At 59.3% G+C, this 27,729-nt stretch overlaps 1 protein-coding gene across 5 annotated transcripts; it reads right to left on the reverse strand.

The window, feature by feature from the left end:
- Positions 1-7,678: 7,678 nt before the first annotated feature.
- Positions 7,679-26,857, reverse strand: CDC42BPG (CDC42 binding protein kinase gamma). Of its 5 annotated transcripts, none has more exons than XM_045064579.1 (37): positions 26,216-26,857; positions 23,456-23,547; positions 23,291-23,374; positions 22,838-22,933; positions 22,393-22,541; positions 21,788-21,881; positions 21,376-21,576; positions 21,015-21,263; positions 20,569-20,648; positions 19,651-19,748; positions 19,468-19,548; positions 19,087-19,175; positions 18,803-18,982; positions 18,398-18,490; positions 18,169-18,290; positions 18,020-18,092; positions 17,695-17,801; positions 17,493-17,607; positions 17,110-17,258; positions 16,938-17,026; positions 16,484-16,536; positions 16,298-16,393; positions 16,145-16,204; positions 15,772-15,877; positions 15,423-15,556; positions 15,188-15,327; positions 15,005-15,104; positions 14,035-14,251; positions 13,058-13,120; positions 12,355-12,954; positions 11,209-11,306; positions 11,044-11,128; positions 10,796-10,916; positions 10,532-10,649; positions 10,229-10,352; positions 10,008-10,096; positions 7,679-9,013 (listed from the first exon to the last, which is right to left on the reverse strand). In XM_045064579.1, the coding sequence occupies exons 1-37, from the start codon at positions 26,373-26,375 to the stop codon at positions 8,957-8,959; spliced, it is 4,662 nt and encodes a 1,553-aa protein (XP_044920514.1). In that variant the 5' UTR covers positions 26,376-26,857; the 3' UTR covers positions 7,679-8,956. The 5 variants fall into 5 exon arrangements, with proteins under 5 accessions (XP_044920514.1, XP_044920500.1, XP_044920519.1 ...); XM_045064565.1 differs by having other exon boundaries at positions 16,298-16,396; XM_045064584.1 differs by having other exon boundaries at positions 15,005-15,086; positions 16,298-16,396; positions 26,216-26,856.
- Between the last annotated feature and the right edge of the window lie 872 nt (positions 26,858-27,729).

A 27,729-nucleotide genomic window follows, 5' to 3' on the forward strand; every position in this document is an offset into this window, starting at 1 on the left:
ACCTGGGTGGCTCAGTGGGTTAAGCCGCTGCCTTCGGCTCAGGTCATGATCTCAGGGTCCTGGGATCGAGTCCCGCATCGGGCTCTCTGCTCGGCAGGGAGCCTGCTTCCTCCTCTCTCTCTGCCTGCCTCTCTGCCTACTTGTGATCTCTCTCTGTCAAATAAATAAATAAAATCTTAAAAAAAAAAAAAAAGATCATACTCTCCAACCCAAATTTCTCTTTCAATCCCTCCACTCTGCTCTACTCACCCCCTGCCCCACCAAATTAGTAACACTTTCTAGAACAGAGTTTCTCCACCATGGCCATATTGACATTTGAGCCTAGAAAATTCTTTGTAGTTGGAGACAGCCCTCTGTGCTCTGGGATGTTTAGCAGCATCGCTTGTTTCTATCAACTAGATGCCAGTAGCCCGTCTTCCTCTGTTGTGACAGCTGATAATGTCTGCAGACATGGCCAAGTGTCCCCTTGGGGGGGGAGCAAGATTACTCCCAATCGAGAACCACCTTTCCAGCATCTTATATAACTTATTTGTTCATTGATTATCTCCTCCTACCAAAAAAAAAAGCTCCACGAGGACAGGATATTGTCTCTTTCGTTCACTGATGTGTCCCATGTGCCCAGAATAGAGTCTGGTGTACAGTTGGTCTTCAGCAAAGATTTGCTGAATAAATAGATGAATTCTGCAGGAGAGTAACTGTAATGATTGACCTGGAATTTATGCTGTGTGAGGCGGGACGAAAGACACATCAGGGACGAGTGACAGTCCAAGTGTGGCAAAATCAGTGGATTGTAGGTTCCAGTGGGGTCAAAAGTTTACTGGGGTTGGGGTGTTAGAGCTGGAAAGATAGGGGTGTTGGTTAGAGATGCTTGAGATAGGAATGCTTGGGATCGAAGTTACAGGGAGAGAGCTGTCGTTATTGGCAATGAAATGACCTAGCACGGTGCTTCCAGTAGAAATGTAACATGAGCTATATTTATAAAACTTTAAAATTCCTAGTAACTACATTTAAAAAAGTAAAAGACTTGGGACGCCTGGGTGGCTCAGTTGGTTAAGCAGCTGCCTTCGGCTCAGGTCATGATCCCAGCGTCCTGGGATCGAGTCCCACATCGGGCTCCTTGCTCAGCAGGGAGCCTGCTTCTCCCTCTGCCTCTGCTGCCATTCCGTCTGCCTGTGCTGGCTCTCTCCCTCTCTCTCTCTGACAAATAAATAAAATCTTAAAAAAAAAATAAAATAAAATAAAAAAAAATAAAAATAAAAAAGTAAAAGACTTAAGCAAAATTAATTTTAATTATGTCCAAATGTTATTTCAAGTTGTAGTCGATATAAAAATTATTAACGATAATTTATATATTTTTTGACACTGAGTTTTTGAAATCCGCTCTATTTTATATGCACAGCACATCTCACTTCAGGCTAGTCCCTTGTCAAGGGCTCCAGAGCCCGTGTATTTGGTGGCCGTCATGCAGGCGGAAGCAGCTTTCCAAGATGGCTGTGGGAGCGTGCGGCTGGGGCAGCAGCAGAAGAAGACGAGGTGCCATGGGAGAGGAGGGTTCAAGGAACAGAGAGACCCAGGGCTGGGTCATGCATATGTTCTATCAGAGTCTCTAAGAATTAAAACTGGAGTAGGAATGGGGCGCCTGGGTGGCTCAGTGGGTTAAGCCGCTGCCTTCGGCTCAGGTCATGATCTCAGGGTCCTGGGATCGAGTCCCGCATCAGGCTCTCTGCTCAGCAGGGAGCCTGCTTCCTCCTCTCTCTCTGCCTGACTCTCTGCCTACTTGTGATCTCTCTCTGTCAAATAAATAAATAAATCTTTAAAAAAAAATAAAAAATAAAACTGGAGTAGGAAGGAGAGAGTGACAGCAAGTCAGGAGCTGGAATGCATGCCCTCCTGAGTGTCCGAAAGGAGGAGGAGGGTGTCCGTGAGCGGCAGTGAGAATCATGGAGAGCACCTACCCCACTTCCAGCCCCAGTGTTAGAAGGAGGTGCAGTAGTGACCTCAGGTTCCTGCTAGAGTGGGGGGTTGAGGGCCATTTACAGATGGGGATGCGGACATGGGGGATTTTGCTGGAGATGGCCATGAGCCTGGAGGGCACCGTGGATCGCTAGTCGGAACTGTGCATGGAGATGAGGTCAGAAAAGGGGACAGCCAGAGCATGGAGAACCTAGGTGACACTGAGCAACAGGGATAAAGGGCAGGACTAGTTTTGATGGTCCTGAGGCAGGAGTGAGGTGGGGGACCGGTGTGAGGGTGAGAGTACTGAGGGCTTCCTGCCAACACTAGGAAGGGCCCTAAAGCTCTGACTTGATTTCTGCTGATGGAAGCAAGGGGACTCGGGGAGGGTAGCCCCTCTTGATGTCTGCCAGTGTATGCATATATACGGGCACATATGACAACACAGAGACGTAAATTCACCTCATGGGGGGAGGGGAGAGAGTCACAGCAGAATTCACTTTCTAATTTACAAAACAAAAGGTATCATAATTAAAATTAATACAATTTTTAAAAGATTTTATTTATTTATTTGACAGAGACACAGCAAGAGAGGGAACACAAGCCAGGGGAGTGGGAGAGGGAGAAGCAGGCCTCTCGCCAAGCAGGGAGCCTGATGCGGGGCTGGATCCCAGGACCCTGGGATCATGACCTGAGCTGAAGGCAGATGCCCAATGACTGAGCCACCCAAGTACCCCCCAAATTAATTTAAAATAGCATCAACTATGTAATATTCTTTTTTATTTTTATTTTTTAAAGATTTTATTTATTTATTTGACAGAGAGAAATCACAAGTAGATGGAGAGGCAGGCAGAGAGAGAGAGAGAAGCAGGCTCCCCGCTGAGCAGAGAGCCCGATGCGGGACTCGATCCCACGACCCTGAGATCATGACCTGAGCCGAAGGCAGCGGCTTAACCCACTGAGCCACCCAGGCGCCCTGTAATATTCTTTTTTAAAAAAAAATTTTATTTATTGAGGCTGGTTAAATGTCTGCATTTGGCTTAGGGTATGATCCCAGAAACCTGGGCTTGAGCCCTATATCGGGCTCCCTGTTCAGTGGGGAATCTGCTTCTCCCTCTCCCTCTGCCTCCCCCTCCTACTCTAGTTCTCTCTCACTCTGCTCTGTCTCTCATTCTCACTCTCAAATAGAAAAAAAAAAAAAAGACACCCGCCCCCCAAAAAAGATTTTATTTATTTATTTTAGAGAGAGAGTGAGCATGCACCTGTGAGTGGGAGTGGAGGGTACAGAGGGAGAGGGAGAAGCAAGCTCCCCGCTAAGCATGGAGCCCGATGCGGGGCTTGATCCCAGGACCCTGAGATCATGACCTGAGCCCAAGGCAGACACTCACCGACTGAGCCACCCAGGTGCCCCGGCTATGTAATATTCTTGACAAAAAAGTTAAATGTGAATGTAATGGGGAAACCATCAGAAATATGTAAATTGCAGGCCGTTCTACAAAACAATAGGCCTAGACCCATGGGGAAAAAATGTTAATATCATGGAGGCAACAAAAATGGAGGCCAGTAGAATTGTTCCAGGTTATTGGAGACTAGAGAGCCTGGACCCCCAAATGCAACCTTTGATCTAGAATCAGATATCTGATTTTTTTTTAATGCCATAAAGTACATTTTGGGGGCGCCTGGGTGGCTCAGTGGGTTATGCCTCTGCCTTCGGCTCAGGTAATGATCTCAGGGTCCTGGGATCAAGCCCCGTGTCGGGTTCCCTGCTCAGAAGGGAGCCTGCTTCCCCCTCTCTCTCTGCCTACCTCTCTGCCTACTTGTGATCTCTGTCTGTCAAATAAATAAATAAAATCTTAAAAAAAAAAAAGATTAAAAAAAAGAACATTTTGGACACAGTCGTACCATGAATTGGGCAGCTTAAACAACAGAAAAACACAGAAATGTCTTGTCCCCCCATCTGGAATTTGGAAGGCTGAGGTCAGGGTGTCCGCCAGGCTGATTCCCTCTGAGGCCACGAGGAAAAATCTGGTCTAGACCTCTCCGCAGCTGCTGCTGGGGGGTTGCTGACAATCTGTGGTGGTCCGTGGCTTATAGAAGCGTCGCCCCAATCTTTGCCTGCACCTTCACATGGCCTTCTCCCTGTGTGTCTTTGTGTCTGCTTCTCCTTCTGCCCCTCCCCGTTTGGACTCTGTTTCTCAAATAAAATCTTTAAGAAAAAAAAAGGTAAAAAAAAACTTTTTTAAAAAAAAAGATTTTATTTATTTATTTAACAGACAGAAATCACAAGTAGGCAGAGAGGCAGGCAGAGAGAGAGGAGGAAGCAGGATCTCTGCCGAGCAGAGAGCCTGATGCGGGGCTTGATCCCAGGACCCTGGGATCATGACCCGAGCCGAAGGCAGAGGCTTTAACCCACTGAGCCACCCAGGCGCCCCCCCAAAAAACTTTTTTAAAGCAAACTCTAACCCCATGGGGCACAAACTCACAACCCCAAGATCAAGAATCGCACGTTCTACTGACTGAGCCAGCCAGGTCCTACAAGTTTTCCTTTTCTTAAAGTAACTGGTCATATTGGATCAGGGCCCACCTTAATGAACTCATTTTATTTATTTATTTATTTGTTTGTTTGTTTAAAATATTTTTAAAATTTATTTGACAGGCAGAGATCACAAGTAGGCGGAGAGGCAGGCAGAGAGAGAGGAGGAAGCAGGCTTCCCACTTGAGCAGAGAGCCCAATGCGGGGCTCGATCCCGGGACCTGGGATCATGACCTGAGCTGAAGGCAGCCACTTCACCGACTGAGCCACCGAGGCAGCCCTTCTTCTTCTTCTTCTTTCCTTTTTAAGATCTATTTATATATTTTAGAGAGCGAGCTGGGGGAACAAAGGGAAAGAGGGAATTTCCAGCAGACACCCCCTGCTGAGCACGGAGCTGGACATTATGCTCAAGCCCATGACCCTGAGACCATGACCCCAGCCGAAATTAAAGAGTTGGACACTTAACGAACTGAGCCACCCAGGTGCTGCATGGTCACTCCTTGTTCTTTTTTTTTTTAAGATTTTATTTATTTATTTGACAGACAGAGATCACAAGTAGGGGGGGGGGGGGGGGAGCAGGCTCCCCGCTGAGCAGAGAGCCCGATGCGATGCGGGGCTCCATCCCAGGACCCTGGGATCATGACCTGGGTCGCTCCTTGTTCTTAAGGGATGCCTGTGAAATAGGATGCCTCAGTGTAAGACGTCTGCAGCTTCCTTCCAAATGATAGCAGGGTACGTGCTATACACAAATGCAGATATGGATAGATACGGAGGGGAAGCCAAAGCAGCAAAATGTGAACAGTTGGTGAGTAGAGGTGGAGAGTGCTTTCTTGATCTTTCTGTAGGTTTGAAATTTGTCCACATAAAACATTGGAAGAAAATTAATTCTATTTATTTATTTATTTTTAAGACTTTATTTTTTTAAAGATTTTATTTATTTATTTGCAAGACAGAGAGATCACAAGTAGGCAGAGAGGCAGGCAGAGAGAGAGAGGGAAGCAGGCTCTCTGCTGAGTAGGGAGACTGATGTGGGGCTTGATGTGGGGCTCGATCCCAGGACCCTGAGATCATGACTTGAGCTGAAGGCAGAGGCTTAACCCACTGAGCCACCCAGGCGCCCCTTTAAGATTTTATTTTTAAGTAACCATTATGCCCAGTGTGGGGCTTGAACTCATGACCCCAAGATCAAGAGTCACAAACTCGGCTCAGTTGATTGGGCGGCTGCCTTCAGCTCAGGTCATGATCCCAGCGTCTTAGGATCAAGTCCCGCATCGGGCTCCTTGCTCGGCAGGGAGCCTGCTTCTCCCTCCGCCTCCGTCTGCCAGTGCTCACTGTCTCTCTCTCTCTCTCTGAGACAAATAAATAATCTTTAAAAAAAAAAAAAAAAAAAAAATCACACACTCCACCAGGTGCCCTGGAAGAAAAAAAAAATTTTTAAGATTTTATTTATTTATTTGACAGAGCAAGATCACAAGTAGGCAGAGAGGCAGGCAGAGAGAGAGGAGAAAGCAGCCTCCCTGCTAAGCAAGAGACTCAGTCTTAGGACCTTGGGATCATGACCTGAGCCGAAGGCAGAGGCTTTAACCCACTGAGCCACCCAGGCGCCCTGAAAATAAATTTTTAAAAATGTGAAAATCTTTTGGCTGAATCATTGCTGGGTGTCTGGGAAGCAGCCATTTCCCAGGTTTGGGGAGGATGGTTGCGGGCCTTAGCTTGCGAGAGGCCTCGGGGTCCCTGCCCCCTCTCCGGGGTTCTGCATCTCAGTGGGTGGAAGCAGACATTTCCAGAGGGGGTGAAGGCATTTTACACTCATTGCACCGAAGTCTCGCCAGAACATCCCATGAAGTGGGTCTTAGGATCCTCCATTTACGGATGGGAGGACGGAGGCGCAGGCGCAGAGAGGTCGGGTAACTTGTCCATGACTGCATAGCTAGGCTAGAATTCAGGTTGTCTGACTCTCAAGGCTGGAATTCCCAGGGGGCACCCTCCAACTCCCATTCCCAGCCAGATGTGACACTGGGGCCCCTTCTTGGTACTGTCCCCGGTTTAGGGCTGGCCATGCATCTCAGGGCATAGTCCTCAGCTCCCCAGGCCTTTCTTTTTTTTATTTTCCTTAAGATTTTTATTTATTTATTTATTTGAGAGAGAGAGAGAGAGAGAGAGAGAGATCGCAAGTAGGTAGAGAGACAGGCAGAGAAAGAGGGGGAAGCAGGCTCCCTGCCGAGCAGAGAGCCCGATGTGGGGCTCGATCCAAGGACCCCGAGATCATGACCTGAGCCGAAGGCAGAGGCTTCACCCACTGAGCCTCCCCAGGCCTTTCCTGATCCCAGGGGCACAGGCCGTGTCCTCCCTCCCCATGCACCTCAGGCCTGGGTCCTGCTCAGTCAGGGACCCTGGAGCTGCGAACAATGAGCGCCCTCCCACACCTACCAACCTGGGTGGGGCAACAGGGCGCCGGCGCCACAGGAGGGCCCGGCAGATCCCGGTCCGGCTCGCTCCACCCAGCTCTGTGCCCCCAAGGCTGTTCTGCGAGCTGTGGGGACCAAACTCGACAGTCCTCTGGCTGCTGCTTGTGTTTGGACAGAGGGAGGCAGGAGGTGGAGGGAGGTATGAGGAATGTACTCCTGGGCTGGCTGCCATGCTGCTCCGCCACAGCCAAGTTCGAGGAGAGCCTCCGCTCCTATCGGGTGACACCGCCATCTCTTCCCACGCGGCTCGTGCTCAGGAGCCCCGGAGCCCCGCCTCTCCTTGGCAGGTTCCCTGAACACTGACCACGTTTCTGTAAACCGTCCCTTTGCTGTTGAACTGTCCTCACCCCCACTGGCATGTGTCATCTGATTCCTGGAAGTATGGGGGAGAGAACTCAATTCTTTTTTTTTTTTTTTTTTTTTTTTTTTAAAGATTTTATTTATTTATTTGACAGACAGAGATCACAAGTAGGCAGAGAGGCAGGCAGAGAGGAGGAAGCAGGCTCCCCGCAGAGCAGAGAGCCCAATGTGGGGCTCGATCCCAGGACCCTGAGATCATGACCCGAGCCGAAGGCAGCGGCCCAACCCACTGAGCCACCCAGGCGCCCCGAGAACTCAATTCTTTAACTATCCCGACATCCCGCTTCCTCCCTCCATCTTTGACCTCTCCCCGCCACCCCAGTTTCTGAGCCCCAGGAAGACAGATCCAGGCAGGGAGGCCAGCAGCTTAAAAAGTCATCTTTATTGGTTTCCAACTGACTCACAGAGCATCAAGGTCAGTCCCTCCTGGGAATATGGCGTTTGAAGAGATAAATACTTATTTTGCCCCCAACTTGTCAGTAGAGGGAAGTTTAATAAAAATAGTAATATAATAACAATAATAATGACTATGATCAATAATAAAATGCCTCCTATGATCCCCCTAATACACAGGTGGTTGAAGCTTTGAGAGAAAGGACCACCCCCCCTTTCTGGGAGGGGCCAGAGTGTGCCTGGAGACCCTCCAGCGGCCCCCATCAGGTGCCATCTCCCACCAAGTAGCCTTTATAAATACCCTCCCCATCCTGTCCCTGTCTAGGAGTGATCTCCCCCTGGGCGGATTAGATACAAGGTCAGTTGGTTCACAGGGCCCCTCTCTGTCTCCAACCCCGCCGAGCTCCTCCCCAGAGAGAAAGGCCCCATTAGTAGTGTTCTCCTCCGGGCCCCTCGGCTCTGCTGCGCTCTTCCTCTAACCCTCTCCTCTGGGTGCCTCCCCTCCCCCTCCTGCCAGTCACTAACACCGCCGCCCTCACTTCCTTTCCGTCCCGACCTTCTCCGACTTCCTTCACCTACATCCTCCCTCATCTACATTCTCTGTTCCTATTCTCCTTCCCTTTGAAAAAAAAATATATTTTAATTTTTAAGTAATCTCTACACCCAACATGGGGCTTGAACTCACAACCCTGAGATCAAGAGTCGTATGCTCTACTGACTGAGCCAGCCAGGCGCCCCATTCTCCTTTCCTTTGGATCAGACTCTTGTCTTTCCTACATTGACCCTGAGCAGATACTGCGATACACCCCAACGTGGCCTCACCTACCGTCTAGACAGTCCGCAGTCAAGACCCCCCCCCGTTGCTCCCAAGGCCCAGTCCTTCTCTACCCCTCATCCTGACTCTTGCTTGCAGGCTTTCTAAGGCTTGGCACTGAAAAGGAGAGCTTTGGCACAATTGCCCCAGGACTCCAGGGCAGATGGGCCCCCAGGGCAGAAAGGGGGCCATTCTCTTCCCATAGCTAGCACAGACAGGGGCTGGGAGCAGAGGGGAAAGGCAGGATAAGGGCTGGGAGTCAGGCCCCCCGGGTCCTGGGTACCCAGACCAGCTTCCAAGTCGCTCTCTGACCCAGGCCCTCCCTGAGTCCGAATTTGCACACATCCCGGGCCAGCCGGAGCATGGCATTCCTCAAGCTCTTCGCTCGTTTCTGTCTCTTGGTCCTGGGATCGGGGTGGGCCCTGCCAGAGGGTGTCAAGGGGAGCCCTCTGATTCAGGGGCTGGGGGAAGGCTCCGGGGCCGTTCTGACACCTGGAGGGGAAACAGAAGGAAAGACTCTTTCCTCACCAGACCAGTGCCCCCCACAGGCCTTCCCAAGACCCATCACCTGCTGCATCAGGGCCCTTGGAGGAGGCCAGATGTGAGGTGGGAATAGGACTATAGGAGAAAAAGCCCTGGGTAACTCCTACTTAACCCTGGAGCCCAAATCAAAGCCCCTTTGTTCATTTACTCAATTCTTCATCAGTCAGCAAACACACTTTTCTCTAGGCAGAAGCCAAACTTGACCCTCACTATCGGGGAGCCCACAGTTGAGGGAGGAGGACTGGCATCGGAGGAAAACCATAGCACAGAAGGATTGACAAGGAGGGATGTGGAGCAGGGCCCGGGTCCTACGGAGGCTGGTGGCTGCCAGGCAGTGATATTAGTGGAGAGCCTTGAGAGTGGCCTGGACTTTAACGAGAGGGCATTCACGCCAGGGGGATGTCAGGGGCAAGAGCCTGAAGGTGTGAAAGAATATGGCAAGTCCCAGGGCTCTGAGTGGCCTGGCGTGGCTCCAGTGGGGGTGGCAGTGAAGAAGTGACCCGAGGGTGAAGGGGAGCCTTCCCAGCTCTTACACCTTCCCCTGTGCCCAGCCAGAGCGGCCTCTCCTCTGATCCTCCACCCCAGGTTGGGCCTCTGAAGAGTTCCCCTTCTGTGACTTCTCCCCATGTGTCAGGCACCCTGCTGTAGTCATCATCGCCTCGTACAGCTATCATTTCTAGAATAATCTCACAATAACCTCATTTTATAGGTGAAAGGGAGGCCGGACATCTCGCCCAGGGCCACACTCCTGGGACAGTGAGGGCCAAGATTCCCACCTAGGGTGACCTGACTCGAGGCCTCCGTTGGGGCCCACTGTGGGGCGAGTCAGCCTCTCTTAGTATCCAGGGCAGGGATGGGCCCAGCTTGTTCTGTGGCTTCAGGTCCCAGCCCGGACAGAACTGCCTGTGCTTTTACAGGGGAGGAGAAAACCCCACCAGCTCACCTGTATCAGGGAGTCTGCGGGGCTCAGAGATCCCTGGGGGCAGGACACGGACTCGCTGGACAGAGATGTCCAAGGCTTCCTCTTCACTGCTCCAGGAGCAGGATGGTAGGGGTGGGGGTGGGGAGGGACACAGAAATCCAAGGTCAAATATGAGGAGTCCAAAGGGGGTGGAAACTTCTGGGAGCTAATGAAGGCAGTGGAAGCAGCGGGGTTGTCCTTACTGGCGTCCGCGTCTCCAGAAAGCCCGTCACTGCCCACGGAGGCTGGGCGCCGCGAAGCCTCCGAGAAGCTGTGGGGACGCTGCGGGCCGGAGCTGCGCGTGCCTCGGCCCTTCCCTTCTGGAGCCTGTTGGGGGGCAGTGCAGAAGGGCTGGGACCGGGCGGTGAAGCCGTAGCAGTGGGGACCCCCGCCTGGACAGGCTGAGGTCTCGGGTCCCAGGTAAGCAGAGGCTCAAGCGGGTCGGGAAGGCCGGTGATTGGCTGAGCCTCCGCATGGCGGCTTGTGATTGGCTCCGGAGAACTCACCCGGGGCAGGTCCCTGGCGCTGGGCTTCCCGTCCGTGGGGCCCACGTGCACCAGGTGGTTGAAGTTGGTGGGCGGCGAGATGAGCTTGGAGCGCACAAAGGGGTCCTTCAGCATCTCCCTGCGGGTGGAGGGATATGGGGGGAAGGGGTAACTCCTTCACGCCGACCCTCTCCCCAAACGGACCCGCCCCCGGGACGGGCCTGGGTTTCGCCCCGCCCCCAAACTCGGGAGGCCCCGCCCAGCTGCCGCACCGCGCAGGCGCACCTGCGCCGCTGCTGCCGCTGCTCTTCCGACACGCGAAAGAAAAAGTGGCGCTTGCTCTTGGTGCGGAACAGCTGGCGTCGGCTGTTGTCAGTGAGGTCGGGGATGTCGAACTCGTCCTTCTCTGTGGGAGGAGCAGAGGGCCGGACGGTGCTCCCAAGTGCCCAGGGCCCCCGTCCGCTGGAGCCCAGCGTCACACACCCACACGTGAAGGCACACACTCGGGACTGTCTTGCACACGCACTTCTCACCTGCCAGCCGGTTCCTGAGGTAGGTCAGGCGGACCTTCTCCGTGCCAAAGAGGAACAGGGAGCCCTCCGGGTTTAGGGGTCGCACCTGAGGCAGCAGGCACAGAGGTCAGCCGCGCTCCCCGACTGCACCCCACTCCAGGGCCAGGGGTCTGGGCAGGCCCTCACCTTCTTGAGTGGCACCGTCTGGACCCATTCTGCTTTCCTTACATCAAACACGTCGATGGAGTTCTCGCTGAACACTGTCAGGTAGGGGGCTGCATAGCCTGCGGGGCAGGAGACGTGCTGAGCAGCCCCCACAAACCAGGCACCTCTGTGGCCTCATCTCCTCCGCCGTGGCCCGGGGAACACCCCCCTGGGTCCTGCCGCCACACAGTAACTTCCACGCCCCACCGAAGGTCCTTCTGAAGACTCCAGCTTGCCCCACCCAACATCCAGAAGAAATCAGATTACAGTCTCAGAGCACTCACTAAGTGGCATGCCAGGCATAGTTCCCACCACTTGGCAGACTTTTTCTCCTTCATTTCTTAAACAACTCTGGGCAGGTCGCGTTATCATCCCTAACTTACAGATGACGCAATGGAACCCCAGAGCTGAGCAGTGGCCAAGGTCACCCAGTGGTGAGTGAGAGCTGGGAATTAGCCCTGGGCAGCCTGATTCCAACTCCTACAGACGAAGTCTGTGCTACACCCAACCCACAGGCCCAACCCGAGAAAAGCCTCTGCTTGTGAAGGGAGCTGTGTCCCTGTCTTCTAGCCCAACGCCATCTCACAGTTACCTGCGCATGTGTTGGACTCCTCCACTGCCCTGTTCATTCATTCATTCATTCATTCACTCATTAATTCCTCCAAACATTCATAGCCCCTAGGATGTGCTTCCCTGGGCTGGTGCAGGATGTGATGAAGAAACCAGCCCCAGCCCATTCCACAAGACCCCCATCGTACCAAACCAGTTATTACAAGAAGGTACAAAGAGCAGTAGGGCTGAGGTCTGCACACACAGGTAGGGGAGCAAAAAGAAACAAAGGACCAGAAATGGGGGAAGGTAGGGTGGGGAGCATGAGAGCAGCAATGACAATGACAGAAGTCGTGGTGGTCATTTACGGAGAGCCTACCAGCTCCAGGCCCTGAGCTGGCATCGGGGCTGGACTTGGCTGTTAAGAGTTTGCCAGGTACAAGAAAAACAGTTTAGGCGAGGGGAAGAGCACGAGCAGAGAGGCCCAGGAGAGGAAGATCTGGTGTGGTCCACCGAGGGCAAAGCAGGGGGTGGTCAGGCAGGAGGACCCTCCGCAGCCTGGCCCTGAGCAGGCCTTACCCCAGCCCGTGGGCACTGCTGGCCACAACAGCTCGTGGATGCGAGACTTGCGGCCGGCGCTGTCCACATAGACCCCCGCAGTGGTGAAGAGCAGCAGGAACTCACTGAGGCTGAGCTCCACGGCGCCCAGCGCCTCACCCAGGCCCCCGCGGGACGGTGGCAGCTCCTCTGGCACCAGACCGGCCCCTAGCGCTAAGGGCGCAGCCTCGTTGAGCAGCGGGTAGAGGGCAAAGGCACCAGCGGCTCCCACGCACAGCCGGTCGCCCAGCAGCCCCAGGCTCTGCACAGGTGCTGGTGCCTGCAGCTCCCGGATCCGCCGCTGCCAGGGCCCTGGGCCCGGGCCCAGCTGGTAGCAGAGCACTTGGCGCTTGACAGCTACACAGAGTACAGGGGTGCGGGCCTGCAGGATGCGCCCGGCTGCCAGCGCCTGGCAGCCTCGAGACTCGGGGATCTTGGCACCCACCACCTCTGCGCTCTCCAGCTTGGCCAGGGCGAAGAGGCGCACGCTGGGGCCGCGGCCGCACAGCACGACCAGAAGGCCCGCCGCGGGGCTCACAGCCAGCCGCTGCACCCGCCGGCACTCGCCCACCTGGAAGATGTCTTCGGGGTTGGCAGAGGAGAGTATCAGCAACCGTGCCCATCCTCTCCCCGCCCCTGGGGCTGACCCCCACCCAGGCCTACCCCCGCCCTGCTGGGCACGTACCGTTGCTGTGCAGGTGGATTACAAAGAGGCCCTCCTCGGTGCCCAGAGCAAGCCGGTCCTGGTCTGGTAGCGGGAGGGAGAGAATCAGGGCTCAGGGGGCCCATCGGCAGCTGCAGATGAGGCAGCCTGCCCGTCCTTACTAAGCCTCAGCTTCTCCTGAGGACATGGGGACGGCAAGCCCGCTGTCCCTGAGTCACCCGACCCTTTTCTCTCAAAGTCTGGGCTGGCTCTACAGGGGGCCGGGGGAAGGCCCACAAGGGCCAGGGGCAGAGTGAGAGGCCCCCACCCCAAGTTGTGGGATTTGGGGTAAGTCCTGTCACCTCTCAGAGGCTTGTCCCTCCTGAAGTAAAGTAGGGACAAGGGGTCCTTTCTCCCAGAGCTGCCCATGAGTGCCCGGCTCACAGCAGTCCCTGCTCAGCCAGTGCCCTTGTCCTCCCAGTGACCGGTGGACACAGGGGCCCTGTGTCAGGAGGAGCTGCACAGTCTCTCCTGGGGTGCCCACTCTGAGTGCAGGGGGAGGCCCCAGGTCTCCAGGGCAGGGGCTGGCTAAGGCCAAGGTGAGCTGCCTAGGGAAGCCAGGAGGCACTGCTCCCTCACTTCTTCATGGAGGTCCCGCTGAGCCCCAGGCTCCTGGACGAACACAGCGGCCCCACAGAGGGCAGTATGAGGCTCCCCCGTGGTCTCCCCACTGCCGGTAAGAAAGCCAGGATGGGAGCCCTCATTCATCTCTTGCTAAAGCACTTAAGATGCTTTGAGAAAAAGCAGAAACTCTGAGGCACAGAGAAATGGAGTGGCAGAAGCCTAGACCTAAGCCCCTGGCTCCGGGCTGCCTATAGAGCCACGCCTGGGGGAGGGTCACGGACATAATGCAGAGAGTCTGCAGCTCGTGGATGTAGGGACCCGGCAGGGACCGGGCAGTGACCAGGCAGAAACCCTCCCGACAGGCCCAGGCTCCTCCCCAGAGCCATGCGGCTCACCGATGATGGCGGCGCAGAGTGCGTGGGGCAGCAGCGGCAGCCCGTTGTCATAGGCTTCCTTCAGCGTGTACACAGGCCTTGGCCTTGGCCGCGTGTCCAGCAGCAAGCGCTGCAGTTCGCCCAGCACCTGCAGCCAGCGCTCCCTCTCGGCCTCGCTCTCGGCCAGCAGCAGCACGGTGCACACGGCGGGCGGCACGGTCAGCTGGGAGGCCGTCACCTGCGGGCAGGGGCCCAGGCTGGAGGGCTGTGGACCGACAGTCGGCCATCCCCTCCCTCCCCGGGCCGATGCCTCTTAGCACCATCGGGAGCAGTCAGGTGCCCGGCTGGAAGCTGTCTTCCAGCAGGTGATTTGCCAGGCAGGACGGTCAGACTGGCACACCAAGGCCAGAGCCCTGAGCCAGTGCCACGGTGGGGAGGGATGGGCATTGTGGGAACATCCAGCAGGGCCCGGGCCAGGCTGAGAGGGAAGGATGACCTCTGTGGGGAAGAGACGTTTCCGCTGGAGCCCCGAGGGTGAGTGGAGTAACCGGGAATGGTCCAGGCTGGGGAGAGGCTCAGGTATGGCCTGGGCCGAGCAGAGGACACGGGATGGGAAGGGTCCGTGGTTACAAGGCACTTTTGGAACTGGAGAAAGCAAGCCGTGTTCAGAGCAGAGAGAGGATCCAGAGGGAGGCCGGGGAGGCCTGCAGGGTCAGAAATGGGAGGACCCAAGGCCATACTCAGGAGCACCCTGAGGTGATAGGAAGCCACAGAAGGATCCTAACAGAGCAGGACACAGCCAGCGTCACAAACAGAAAGCGTGCTGCACTGTGGGATGGAGGCTACGGTAGCTGTCCCTGTGGAGGTGATGGGGTGGTGGGGGCAGGGGGCGGTGAAGAGGGCAGCCACGGAGAAGGACACAGAGAAGCGTGGCTGGAGCAGGGCCATGCAGAGGCGGATGGCGGCCCGGCTCACCCCGCCCGGCACTCACCCTAAAAATGCATGGCAGGTCCCTGGACTGGGCGTGGATGACATCAGAGGCTAGGACCGGGGTGGCTGAGAACTGGGGGTCCCTGGGGAGGTCCATGGAGCTGGTCAGAAGTCACAGGGCCCCTGGCTGCCTCCCCCCAACCCCTGCAGCCCTTCGCTCCCACCACCCCTGCCTGGTACCCACCTCAGATCCAGGGCCTGCATGAGGGCCCCGCTGGCCGGGCTGAGCCGTGGGTCAGGGGCGTCAAACAGGAGCAGGCGGGAGTCACTGAGGGCAGCAAACACGCGCTGCCAGCCGCGCCGGACGCCCGAGGGCCGCGGCACCTGCAGGGTTGGGGGGAACAGCAGGCATGGGAGGGCCCGCCGGGCTCTCAGCCGACCCGCGCTGGCCTCCCCCTCCCCGGCCAGACCCAGCTCACCGACAGGAAGCCCTCGTAGGCTGTGCCCGTGCCCGTTTCGGGGTGCACTCCCAGGGCTGTGCGGAGGAGGTCAGGGGGCACGGGGCAGGGCGGGGCTTGGGGGGCACATGCTGAGTGACAGAAGTAGCCACAGGCTGTGGGGAAAGCAGAAGCCGGTGGTATGAGGCTGGGTGGGGACAGCCTGGAACCAGGACTCTGAACTGTCACCAATTCCCCCATCACGTGAGAAAAAAAAAGAGAGCACGAAACAGAGCAGCAGGAAAACTGGGGTGCGTCCGGATCAGGGCGTCTCATTCCCTCCCCCAGGAACAGGAGCGGGGCACGCAGGTGGAGTGGGGCGGGGTCTCACCGTCACAGCCCAGGCCCTGGCGGCCCAGGCCCAGCATCAGCGAGGTGCAGCGGAGACACTTGGTAGGGGACGGGAAGGTCCGGGGTCGCAGCGCATGCGAACCAGGCTGGGGAGGCAGGACACGCCTGTTACCCACAGCTGACCATGGCCTCCCAGGACCCTGTGGCCCATCCCCGAAGCCACCCTCCGGTGGATCCAGGGGACGAGCCTTGGCAGTGTGAGCCCAGCCCCAGTGAGCCCGTCACGGTGCTCAAACTCACCACCCCCGTCCCCTGTGGAGTCTGCCAGCTGTGACGCCTGGGGAGGGACCCAGGCAGGGACCTGGCAGAATGGCTTGGTGCCCCCACCCCACTCCAGCCCTCTGGGTGCTGACCTTTGCTGGAGGACCTTCAGCAGGGGCGGTGGGAGCAGCGGGCGCTTTGGGGAACACAGCCTACGGGGGAGGCAAGTGGATGGGTGAGGAGGGCACAGGCAGCCGGGGGGGCTGCCTCAGCCCCCGAAACGCGGGACTCACGCCTGTCCTCACCCCCAGGCGCAGGCTGCGGCGGCCCTCTGGCCTCAGCTCTGGCTCCACACCGGGCCTCGGGGCCTCTCCCGAGAGACCAGCATCCTTGGTGGACTCCTTCTGGGCAGTGAGATGAGGAGGAAGTCAAGACCCCTGTGCTTCTCCCCAGGACTCCCTCCAACCGGCCCCGCCGCGCACAGTTCTTACCTCTGAGCTCCGGAGGGACAGGAAGGGAATCAGGGAGTTCGAGGGCTTCGTGTCTGCAAACAGAGAGCACAGGTCACTGGGGGTGGGGCCCTGGCCCAGCCCTAACCCTCGCTCCTGAGGAACTGGGGGCCAGACCGTGCCTCAGTTTCCACCTGAGTGAAACGGACCACAGACGGCAGGCTGTGGTGGGTACAGCAGGCATTCTGTAAGTGCTGGGTAACAGTGGGGTAAGCAGCAGAGTCTGGACTTGTCTCCACAGTCTTGTAAGGCTGTCGTGGACCCCCCTCAGTCCTCATGAGGCTGGAGCCGGAGGCCTCACTCCAGCACAGGCAGGCAGACAAGCACTCACCCTTCGGGCTGCGGGAGCACCCACCTCTGGGCTGTGGGAGCACTCACCCACCCCCACCCCCGGGCTGTGGGGACACCTGCTCCCCGGGGCCACGGGAGCACTCACCTCCTGGGCCGCGGGCCGCCAGCTCCTCTCGCAGCGCAGCCAGCTCCTGCTGCAGGCCCTGGTTCTGCTTCTGGGCCTCCTGCAGGCGGCTGGGAGACAGGCAGCAGAGGGCTCGTCAGAGGCCTCCGCAGAGGTCCCGAGCCCCCTTGGCGGGGCCTGCCCGTGCTCTCACCTCTCGGCCTGCAGCTGGGCCTCCTGCATCTGCGTCAGCCGCTCCTGCAGGCTCTGCTTGGCCCGGATCTCGGCCTCCAGCGCCGACTGCAGCTCCAGCCTGGCCGATGCCTCCATCTTCTGCAGCCGCCGTGCCTTCCACTGGTGGTCCTGGTGGCCAGGGGGCGCCAGCGTAAGATGCCTCCCAGGGCCTGGCTGCCTCGGAGGCCCCTCCCACCTGAGCGCACTGCTGTCCACGCCACCTGGCCAGACTCAAAGCGCTAGACTGGCTACTGGCCTGCTGTGAGCTCAGGCAAGTCACCGATCTTCCACGAGCTCAGTGTCCTTGTCTACCGAGGGAGGCTCCTGGGACGCCCGCCCCCCAGGGTGTTCGCAGGCTCTCACCAGCGGCCGGGAAGGGAGCGTCTGGGTGCCCACGTTCCGCAAGGACTCCAGCTCCTCGGCCATCTTGGTGGCCAGGGCCTGCAGGTAGCCCCTTGAGACCTTCTCGTCGTTCACCCTGATGGCAAAGGGGGTTCATGGTCATGGCCTGGACCCTCAGCCCCACCTGGGCCCAGCCCCTCCCCACTACCCCGTCGGCTCCCACCAGCTAAGGATGTCAGCGATCTGGGCCTCCCAGTTGCTCTCCGTCTCCCGCCGTTCACCCTCCAGCTGTTGCTTGCTCTGCTGCTCCCGTTCAAGCTCTTCCACCAGCTGGGGACCAGGCAGGAAAAGGGTCAGTCCCTGGGGGTCCCAGCACCCTCGAGCCCCACCCTAGTTTACCCACCATAGCTCGCCTGCCAGCTGTGGTGCTACCGGGCTGGGGAGACCGCCTGCTCTAGGGCCCTGGCAGCTCGGACCATCCCCCCCGCCAGCTCCCCACTTCCGTCCCGCTGCCTGTTGGTCTGTCCACCTCCGTCCGCCATGCTCACCCGCTCCTGCTCGAGGCTCAGCCTCCGGTTCTCTTCCTGTAGCCGGCACAGAGCCTCCTCCTTCCCACTCAGCCTGGGGAAGCGAGGATGGCCCGATGACTCCCAGCGCAGGCCCCCTCCGCCCCCCCAACCCCGGCGGCCCAACTCACGCGTGGCCACGGGCCTGCTCTAGCTGCGCGCGCAGGGCCGCCACCTCCTTCCTCAGCTGCGCTTCCTGAGGCCCGGCCTCCGGCAGCCCCGTGCCATTGGTCTCAGAGGCAGTGTGGATGGTCTTGGGGACACGGAGACAGGTCAGGGCAGGGGCCTGAGGAGCTATGGCCCACCGCACTCCAGGGACCCAGGCGGAAGTGCCCCTTGGAAGAGGTTAGACGGCCCTACCTTGACCCGGAAAGAGTCCTTCTCAAGACTTCGTTCCCTCTGTCTCTGGAGCTGTGTCACCTCCCGGCAGAGGGTAGCCACCTGGGCCTGTAACTGTGACGAGGAGGCATGGGGACAGCCACTGCTGACCATGTCCACACCAAGCCACTCCCCCGCCTTGCTACACTCTCTGGGCCCTGGCAGCCATGGCAGGGATGCAGGCAGTGACCGTCCAGCCGGGTCCCCCGGCCAATGCATCCCCTCGCTGGGGCCTCGGGCATCCACAGTGGGGGTGCGAAGGTGTGCAGTGTTGCCAGCACCAAGCCCCAAGCTCCCAGGGCTTCTTCCAGCCCCAAGGGGTGTGTGTTTATGTGTGTGTGTGTGTGTGTGTCACAGCAGCAGTCCCCACCTGCCCCTATCACACACCTTCCTGCTGCTCTCCTGGGCTTCCTCCAGCTGGGAGCTCAGGGTCTGGGTCTGGCTGGCTGTGGCCGCTTCTCTCTCCTGGGCCTCCCGCAGCCTCTGGAGCAGCTCCTCCTGCCGCTCCTGGGCTCTGTGTAGCTCCTGAGCCTGCGCCCGCAGTCCTGCCTGAGCCTCGGCCAGCTCCTGGAGGCCCAGAGAGCGGGTGCAGAGGGCAAGGCCTGGAGTCAGGGCACAGATCTCCTGAGCACAGAGCCCTGGGCCGCTCCCCCACCACACCAGGCCCTCACCTGGACGAGCCCGTCTCGCTCCTGCCGTAGCTCGCCGTCCTGGCCCGGGCTCCCACCATCTGTCTGGGCCTTGCTGTCCCTCGGCGTCTCTGCCAGGAATGGTCACTGAGGCCCTTGCATACTGATGGCCTCAGCCACTCCACATGCGCCAAAACCCTCACCCCAGCCCAAGAAAATGGGTCTTCTTGGCCCATTTCCTATGGGCAGGCTCAGAGAGTTTAAAATATTTCCCTAAGACCACACCTCGTGTCCAGAGTCGGGACACGACTGGAATCCAGGCTGGACCCAGGGGCGCCAGTTACACCGCTCAGCCTCCGGGGTGAGGATGGGGGTAAGAGATCGGGGGGGGGGGGAGGGCATGGGGGCGGGGGCGCGGGATACCTGACAGCCTGCCCTGTAGAGTCTGCACTTCCTTCCGTAGCCTCTCCAGCTCCCGATGGTCTGAGGAGAACTGCAGGGCCTCTGCGGGGCAGGGGGTGGGCACCCGTCGGTGAGCAGCTAGTCCAACAGTAGCTCTCGGGTCAGACTCCACCCCCAACCCCGGCCGGGCTGGCTCCCTAGTACCTTGGAGCTTCCGGCTCAGCTCCGTCTTCTCCTGCTCCAGACAACGGAGCTGCCGCTCGAGGCCAGCCCACTGCTCGGAACTGCTCTCAGGGTCCGGACTGGGGAGAGCAGGACGACATTTGGTGGCAGAAGCCCCACCCCACGCAGGGCCCCTCCACCTTCCCGCATCCACTCATCCATTCATCCAAGAAACACCCTCTGCGTGCCAGCTCCGGACCCAGCCCTGGGCTCTGTGCTGGCAGAAACAGACCAGACCGGACCAGACCCTGCCCCCAGGATCCCAGTGGGCAGGGCCGTGCCCCAAGATCCCCCAGACCCAGGTTCAAGCCCCAGCCCTGGACCTAAGAGGCTGCTTGAACTTGACTGGTCACCTAACATATCTGAGCCTCAGTTTCCTCAAGGCCCTCTTCCAGGGACTGGCATGAGGACAGTGATCAGGGCCAGCTGGCCCCATCCCCCGTACACGGTGGCGCTCAGAGTGCCGGTTGGATCCATTTGCTGGCTCCTCCGAGTGCCTCCTCACTGCTGCCGCCGTCTCAGGCCAGCCCCTCGAATGATCTAGGTCACCTGGCCCAGTGTAGAATGGGCATCAAGAGGCATAAAAGGTGGCTCAGGGACTGGGAGGGGCCCTTCCAACTCTAGGTCTCTGCTTCTGAGTCTGGGACCCTCTCAGCCTGCGTGGAGGGTCCTCTAAGGGCCAGATGCTGGGATGCGACCCAGACGGGGCATCGGCATGGCTCCACCAGAATTTGAGCACATGGGACTTGTCTCCCCGAGAGCTCAGAGTACGCACCCAGACTCCAGTCACGGACAGGCATCGGGTAGGCCATTCAACCTCTTTCCCGGGGTCCTAGTGGCCCATGTGCCCAGTGACCTCCAGGCCAGGCCTCCCACTAGGTATGTGAGGTCTAGACTCACCTTCCCGAGGTGTAGGTGAAGCCCACGAATGGCAGGTGGTGGCCAGAGAAGGCCCCATGGGAGGGCGGTGGGAGGGTTCCCTGCAGCAGGAGGGGAAGGAGTGTCACACCCCACAGGCCTGTCTCCAGGCTGAGGTTCAAAACCCGGAGACTGCCCTGGGACTGGGAATGCCGACCTCCTCCTGCTCAGATGGAACCGAGGAGGGTGACCTGGTCCCCACCTAAGCAGACCATGACCCCTGCGAGTCCTCACAGCCATGGCCTCCCAGGTGCCACTGAGAGTTCTTCCTCACAAGACCTCCGGTTCATAGGATGACACTTGAGGTCCAAAGACCTTCACTCGTTACAACCCACCGTAGCACAGGTGAACCGTAATGCCTGTGAACCTCTGGAGAACTTCTGGGGGCTTACAGCCAGCAAGGTCCAGCAGCGGGACCCACAACTCACCGGATGGTTGAGCGTGTCGTCATCCACGTCGAAGTTGGAGGTGTCCACGGGCCCACGAAGCTCAGGGATGTAGGGGGCCGTGCTGGTTGCCAGGCGCTCCCAGTCCACGCCCTCAAAGAAGGGGTGGTTCCGGAAGTCATCCAGCCCCCCACGGCCCAGCCGGTCCTCTTGGCGGCACAGCAGCTGGCGGATCAGGTCCCGGGCAGCGGCGGGCACGTCGGGCGTGTCCGAGGGAAACTGCAGGTGATCCTGTAGGCCAGGGGGAGGGAGGGTGCAGGTGGGCGTCCCGGACCCCACCCCCGCCCATGGACATCCCAGCTATGGGGGCTTAGGACTCCTGCCACCCTCCTGGCAGCCAGACCTCGTGGTTCATGATCTTGCCGTAGGTTTCCACGAGGGATTCAGCATAGAAGGGCGTCTCCCCGAAGAGCAGCTCGTAGGCACAGACACCCAGAGACCACCAGTCACACTGTGGGCCGTAGTGGCCCTTGCCCTCCTCCATGGCCTGCAGGATCTCAGGGGAGATGTAGTCCGGTGTCCCCACCGCCACTGACGAATCCACCTGTGTGTGGGGGGATGCGGGTGGAGGGGTGTCGACACCATGAGGACAGCCTTGGGCTTGGCTAGGCCTGATGGCTCCTCACCAGAGCCCCCGGGTCTGGCCCTGACACTCCCACTGACCCAGTGACCCCACCTGCGGCCTCGACCCTGTCCTTCCTGCCCTGGGAAGCTCTGCGTGCCGGGGGGCCCCTGCCCTCACCCTGGGGCCTTACCATGCCGCTGTTGTTGAGCCGGAGACACGAGCCGAAGTCAGCCAAGCGGATGTGACCGTTCATGTCCAGCAGGACATTGTCCGGCTTGACATCCCTGAGGGAGCGCAGGGGAAGGGAAGGGCTTGAGCCGTGTGTGCAGGGGTGTGTGCAGGCACATGCCTGGATGGGAGTACCTGGGCACACGCACGCTGGCGTGTATCTGCTCACACGCATGTCCGTGAGCACACAGGAACAGTGTGTGTGCATGTGTACAGAGGGCCGGGGGGTGGTGGAGGCTGGTGACAAGGCCTCCTGACTCCCAGGAAGGGAGAAGCTGGTTAGACTGGGAAGAAGGACCCATAAAGATGATCCCTGGAGGGAGCAGGGCCCACCATGGGGGATGCGGGAGTCAGACTGCCCCAGTGCAAACCACTAGCTAAACCCAAGCTAAGCCCTGACTTTCTCACCTGGAGACAAGGGCAGCCCCCCCCTCACACAGGGTTTTGGTGGGAGGACTCAAAGGCGTCACGTGTACGAAGCAGCCAGCATAGGGCTTGGCACGTCCTAAGCACTCAACCACTGGCAGCCGTCGCCAGGGCAGTCAGCGGGTGGGCTGGGGGCCCTACCTGTGGACGTAGCCCAGCTGGTGCAAAGAGTGGATGGCCAGCACCATCTCAGCCAGGTAGAACTGGGCCAGCTCGGGTGGGAGGCGGTCTTCAAAGCGGCTCAACAGAGTGAGGAGGTCCCCCCCAGCATAGTAGTCCATCACCAGGTACTGGATGGTGGTGGAAAGGGGGGTGGCCAAGAATCAGACAGTGGGGGGTAACTGTCCTGGGGCCCTCGCTTTTGCCCACCGCCCCATGGTCCTGAGGGGTTCTGGGAAGGCATGAGTGTGTCCCAGCAGCTCTGGGGTCACTAGCATCCAGCCAGAGCATAGGCAGGGGCTCCAGGCCCAGCAGGTGGCAGGGAGTGGAAGCTTCATGGTTCCCACAGGAGGGGTCTCTCTCTCCTCGGACCCAGCATCTCCTTCATCCCCAGGCAACACCCCCCAACCTGGCTGAGTCCCCTCACCAGGTACTCGTCATCTTGGAAGGCGTAATGCAGAGCGGTCACCCAGCGGCTGTCCCCCTTCACCAGAACGTCCCGCTCCTCCCGGAAACAGGCAGTCTGCAGCAGTTTTGGGGAGTGGGGCAGGGGGGAATGGTGGGATCAGGGCCCAGGAAACCCTCCTCCCCAGCTCAGGGGATGGAGGAAGAATCAGTCAGTCTGGGAGCTCAAAATGAGGTTGCCTGTGTGAGCCGGGGCCTGCGCTCTATGGCTCTGGGCCTCAGTGTTATCATAAGGAAAATGGGAACTATGTTAGCTTCTAAGAAGGGCTTATCGTGGGGAAGCAATGGGGGAGGCATGCTCAGCAGCATCGCCTGCCCCTTCCCCGGTATGCCCCATACACCCCACTGGCAGCACCCCCGTCCCCACCCCTTGCCCATTGGTAGGACGCCCAATCCCATCGGAGCCCAAACCGACCTCAGCCCTCTTCAGCATCTCCCACTTGTGCAGCATCTTCATGGCAAAAATCTGCCCGCTGTCCCTCTGCCTCACCACGGCGACCTGAGGCCACAGGGAGCACCGCGGTCAGCTCTGCCCGGGTGCAAACCCCCTCTCCCCACCCATCCCATGCCTTGCGCTCACCTCCCCGAAGGCCCCTCGGCCGATCACCTTCAAGATCTCGAAGTCATCTCTCTGCAGCCTCAGCTCTTTTACCTTCGCTACGAAGGGGCTGGCTGAGGGGACACAGAGCAGAGCTCAGGGACCCCAAGGGGAGGGCCCCGGCTCCGGCTCTTGCCTGGGGAAAGCAGGAGCTGCGACCCCCACAAGGCCAGGGCAGGGATGGCCTCCCCAGGGAGGGGGGAGTCTCTGGCCAAGTTGCTGAGAGGGGCTGCACCATCCCCGCCTCAGTCGTGGAGTAAGCAGCATGGAAGGTGGGCTTTGCTGACCACCTGGCCCCCAGACCTCCTGAAATCCAGGGTTCCCTGACTCTAGGTAGTCTTGGTTCCAGGGGCTGATGGAACTTGTAGTCCTTCCCAGTCTGGGGCTGACTCTGGCTGACCAGGTCACCCTGGGGAGGAAGGGGATACACCATTCCCACCCTCAGCTCACAGTTCTTGGCACCTGGAAGGACCAGGCCCGGGCCTGTCTTGGGAAACTGGACAGACGACATTCCTTGTCCCCAGAGAGGCTTCCCTGCCACTGGGAGCTGGGAGCCCTGGTCTTGGGACCCTATAGGCACGGAGGTACCTGGCTGGGAGGGAGGCCTGGGGCAGCCCCAGAGGACAGGACACACGGTGGCTCTGCAGGGCTCCGGGAGGGCAGGCTTTGTGTGCCCTATGTGGGGCCTTCTCAGTCTGGAGGCATAAATAGGTCTGCCCACGTTCTCACAAGACTTAAAAACAGAGCCAAAAAACCTTTCCCTGGCGCCTGACGCTGGCACCTGAGGGAGTGAACCCTCAAGATCTCCTCCAGGCCTGACCAGCCCTACAACTCTAGGCCCTGCCTCCCTCTCTGGACTCGGCTTTCACCCAGGCGAGAACCCCCTCTTCTCCCAGTCCCCTATACTCCCTGGGGGGGCATCTCCAGCCACTCCCAGGCCCTTTCCAGGCCCTGAGAAGCCACAGGCCTAGGGAGGGGATTGGAGCCTGGAAACTCAGGGAGGCAAGAATGGGTGGTGGGGTTGGGGGGCAGCTGCAGTCTGGCTCCCTGCCTCAGTTTCCCCCGGCCAGCAGGTAAACTCCCTGCCAGCTGGGCGGGTCTGTGGGTGGGACAGAGAGCTGCTCCACAGGTTTATCAGGCAGAACCCCCGCAGCAGGGGTGGTGTGCAAACCTCATTACAGAAATTAATTGTCTCTTCCCCAGGTCTGTGTGTGCAGCTGGGAAGAAGCAGCCACAGGCATCCGGGGGGGGGGGGGGGGACTGAGGCCAGGGTGGCTACCTGTCAGCCAGACAAGAACCAAAACCCGGGGCCCACAGTCGGGAGGATCAAGGTCTCCAGGACAAGCTGCCCAGTCCTCTTGCCTTGCCACAGGGGATGGGGGCTCTGGGCTGGAGCGGGGACAAGTTGGAGCAGGAGCAGAGTGAGTCACCGCCCTGCTGGGTTACCTCGGGAGATGTCAACACACAGGCCCCCATGCTGGGGTCCTGGGCAGAGACACTAGAGGCTGGCAGGGAGGAGCACATGTGTGTGCAAATACACACACACGCGTGTGTGGGCGTCACAGCAGGTGGTGACAATGCGGTCAGAAACACAGGAGTAAGGTGCAAAAAAGTCCCAAGGGGAGTGGCGGGTACCAGAGGCAGGGGCTTCCTAGCTGCCCTCATCCTGGAGGAAAGGGCTAGGCTCGGAGCCAGCTCACTGGACTGTCTTGTGGGCCCCCAACCAGGCCAGGCCTTGTGCCTACCCAGAGCTAAGGAGTGCCGGGAACGCTAGTCACCCACTGGGCAAACACTGGCCTCACCCCACCCTCCCGGCCAGGCTTCATGCCCTCCCCCCCACCACGGCCTGGCCAGGCATAACCAGGGAGGCCCAGGGCTGGTGCCAGGCTGGTGCCAGGCTGGTGCCCACACTGGGTTGACCGTTGCTCTGGGTCACCCATTTCCAGTGACTCAGAGGAGTCAACTAGGAGGGGGTGCAGACCCACCTCCAGCCGGACCCCCCCACCCCCACCCTGGGGAAAAGACTCAGGAAGCCTGGCCAGCGACCTGCACAGGGAAAGGGGCTGAGGTTGGTGCCTGTGTCCAGTTTGGGGTGGCCTTGTGTGCCATGAGATGGACGTGTTTGTGTGTGTGTGTGCGTGTGTAGGAATGTGCAAGTATGCAATCCCCATGGATCTGTGAGTAGTAGGCAAGTGTGTAACAGCCAGTGTGGCTGGGATGGCGTTCAGGGTGAAGTGTGGGGCTCCCCGGGTCTCTCCTTGAGCTGTGAGGATCTCGGCATGTCTGTGCGGTATGTGGGAGACTGAGAAAGCGTGTGTGTCGGTGCGTGAGACACACGGGTCTGCGTGTGTGCCTGTTTGCTCTCCAGGGTCATGAAGTATGACGGGTGAGTGAGGAGTCCCTGACCCGATTCTGTAGCACATGTGAGGTGGACACGAGTCTGAGGTCTACACTTGAGACCAAGCTTGTGTGTGTCTGCGTAAGTTGTGTATTGTGAACACGCGCCAGCTTCTGTGAGTGGGAAGGAGTGTGTGTGTGAGTCTGAGGGAGGGTAAGGTGTACAGCTGAGAGGGCCCAAGGGGTCCGGTGGCACATGTCAGGGCCAGTGCGGGCTCTATGCGGGTAGCTCGTCGGGGTGCCGCTCCCCGCGGGAGGGTCTGTGGGCGCAGGGCGCGGGAGGGAGAGGGTCTCCGCGCGGTGTCCCTAGAGCCGCCCCACCTCGGTCCCGCCCGAGTCACTCACCCCAGCTCAGGAACTGCGCTACGTTGCGCTCCCGCCGGAGGGGGGCGCTGCTGAGCTCGTGGTGCAGCCCCAGCAGCAGATCCAGGAGGCCGTCGAGCCCGGGGCCACCGCCGGCCTCGCCCCGCGCCAGCCGCTCCAGCGCGCGCAGCCGCCGCTCCATGGCTGCGGCCGGAGCCCCGCGCCCGGGCTAGAGCCGGGACGCTCGCATGCCAGCCCGTCGGCCCGTCCGTCTGTCGGTCCGCGGGTCGTCCGCGAGTCCTCCCCCCACCCCTCCCGCCCTCCCCGCTGTCACCTTCCTCCGCTGCCGCCTGCGCGCCCACACCTGGGCGCCGCGCCACGCCCTCTGCCCCGCCCCTCGACGGACAAGCAGGTGAGCTCCGGCCAATGGGACACGCGACTGAAGGTGAAGGTGGGAGGGCGGAGGCGCCCGGGGGCGGGGCCAACCCTCGGCCAGGAAGTGGGGGGGCGGGCCCCGAAGAGTAAACTCCTGGCTGGGCTGGACAGGGGGTTCTTTCCGTACGGGCCGGGAAGGCTGCCTACATCTCTGTGTGGTCCCAGGCCCAGCCCTACCGGGCCCTTCGCCGGCCCCTAACTAGGTAGGGGATGCCCGGGGCAGTTCAGCTTCCCTCGCTTCCTTGGGACAGCGACTGCGTCTTCCTTAGTTCAGGGAGAGGGGGCTGGAGACGCCCGCGGCCCCGGAGCCGGATGGGAGTTGTAGTCCCCTCGCTCCCCGGGATGCCCGCCGCGCTTGGCACACCCCCCTACCCCCAAGAGCGGGGCAGGGGTGGGAACCTCGCTAGTTTCTGATTTCATTTTATTTGTGTCGTTACAGCCGACCTGGGAGACAGGTAGGTGAGGCAGGGATGGTTACACCCATTTGGCAGATGGACACACTGAGGCTTGAGAAGGACGGAGGTGAATGGAGAGTCTGAGGGTGAGGAGGCCCCGCAGCTAGACCCTGGAGTGGAGCTGGGCTGGCAACTCCACCACAGGCTTTTCAAGCCTCGGCAGGAGCAAGGCCTGTGGCCAGCCTGGAACGTGAGGGCCAAGGAGAGGTGGAAGCTGGGCAGGAGGAGGTGGGAGGGGGAGGGACTGATTCTGTCCAGTGACATTTGATTTCTGCCCAGCTGTCTCCAGCTGGGCTGGACCGGACGCCAGGGGACTGTGGGTCTGTCCAAGAGGAGAGAACAAAGGGTGGGGCATTTTAGTGGCTTTAGACAACAAATTCTTCCATTAGGAGATCTCTTTGGGGATTTGCCTGCCCCCTCAGACGGGGACCTCGTTGAGTCCAGACAGGGTCATTGCCAGTGTTGGTGGAGGAGGCACTCTGTGAATGTCAGCGGATTTGAACCGAGCCTCCCTGGCGGGACACAGGGGACTTTCTCTCAGGTGTCCCATTTGCTGTCCTCTGAGACTTGCCCTGTGGCTTCCCTGTGCCCACCGTCAGCGAAATGGGGAAATGGAGTCAGGCTGTCTCACTCACTCCTGGCAGGGAGTGGGGGCAGGAGTTCTGG

This window comes from Mustela putorius, unplaced genomic scaffold, assembly GCF_011764305.1.
Source record: "Mustela putorius furo isolate JIRA1106 unplaced genomic scaffold, ASM1176430v1.1 tig00000127_pilon_pilon_pilon, whole genome shotgun sequence".
Classification (NCBI taxonomy): Eukaryota; Metazoa; Chordata; class Mammalia; order Carnivora; family Mustelidae; genus Mustela; species Mustela putorius.

Excerpts from the sequence above, each read along its gene's own strand:
- CDC42BPG (XM_045064565.1), bottom strand. The coding sequence starts at position 26,375 with ATGGAGCGGCGGCTGCGCGCGCTGGAGCGGCTGGCGCGGGGCGAGGCC. Across the intron at positions 20,649-21,014 it reads ACGACACGCTCAACCATCCG|GGAACCCTCCCACCGCCCTC; the intron begins GTGAGTTGTGGG and ends CTCCTGCTGCAG. Across the intron at positions 17,027-17,109 it reads GCCCAGCTGCAGGCCGAGAG|CCGCCTGCAGGAGGCCCAGA; the intron begins GTGAGAGCACGG and ends CCTGTCTCCCAG.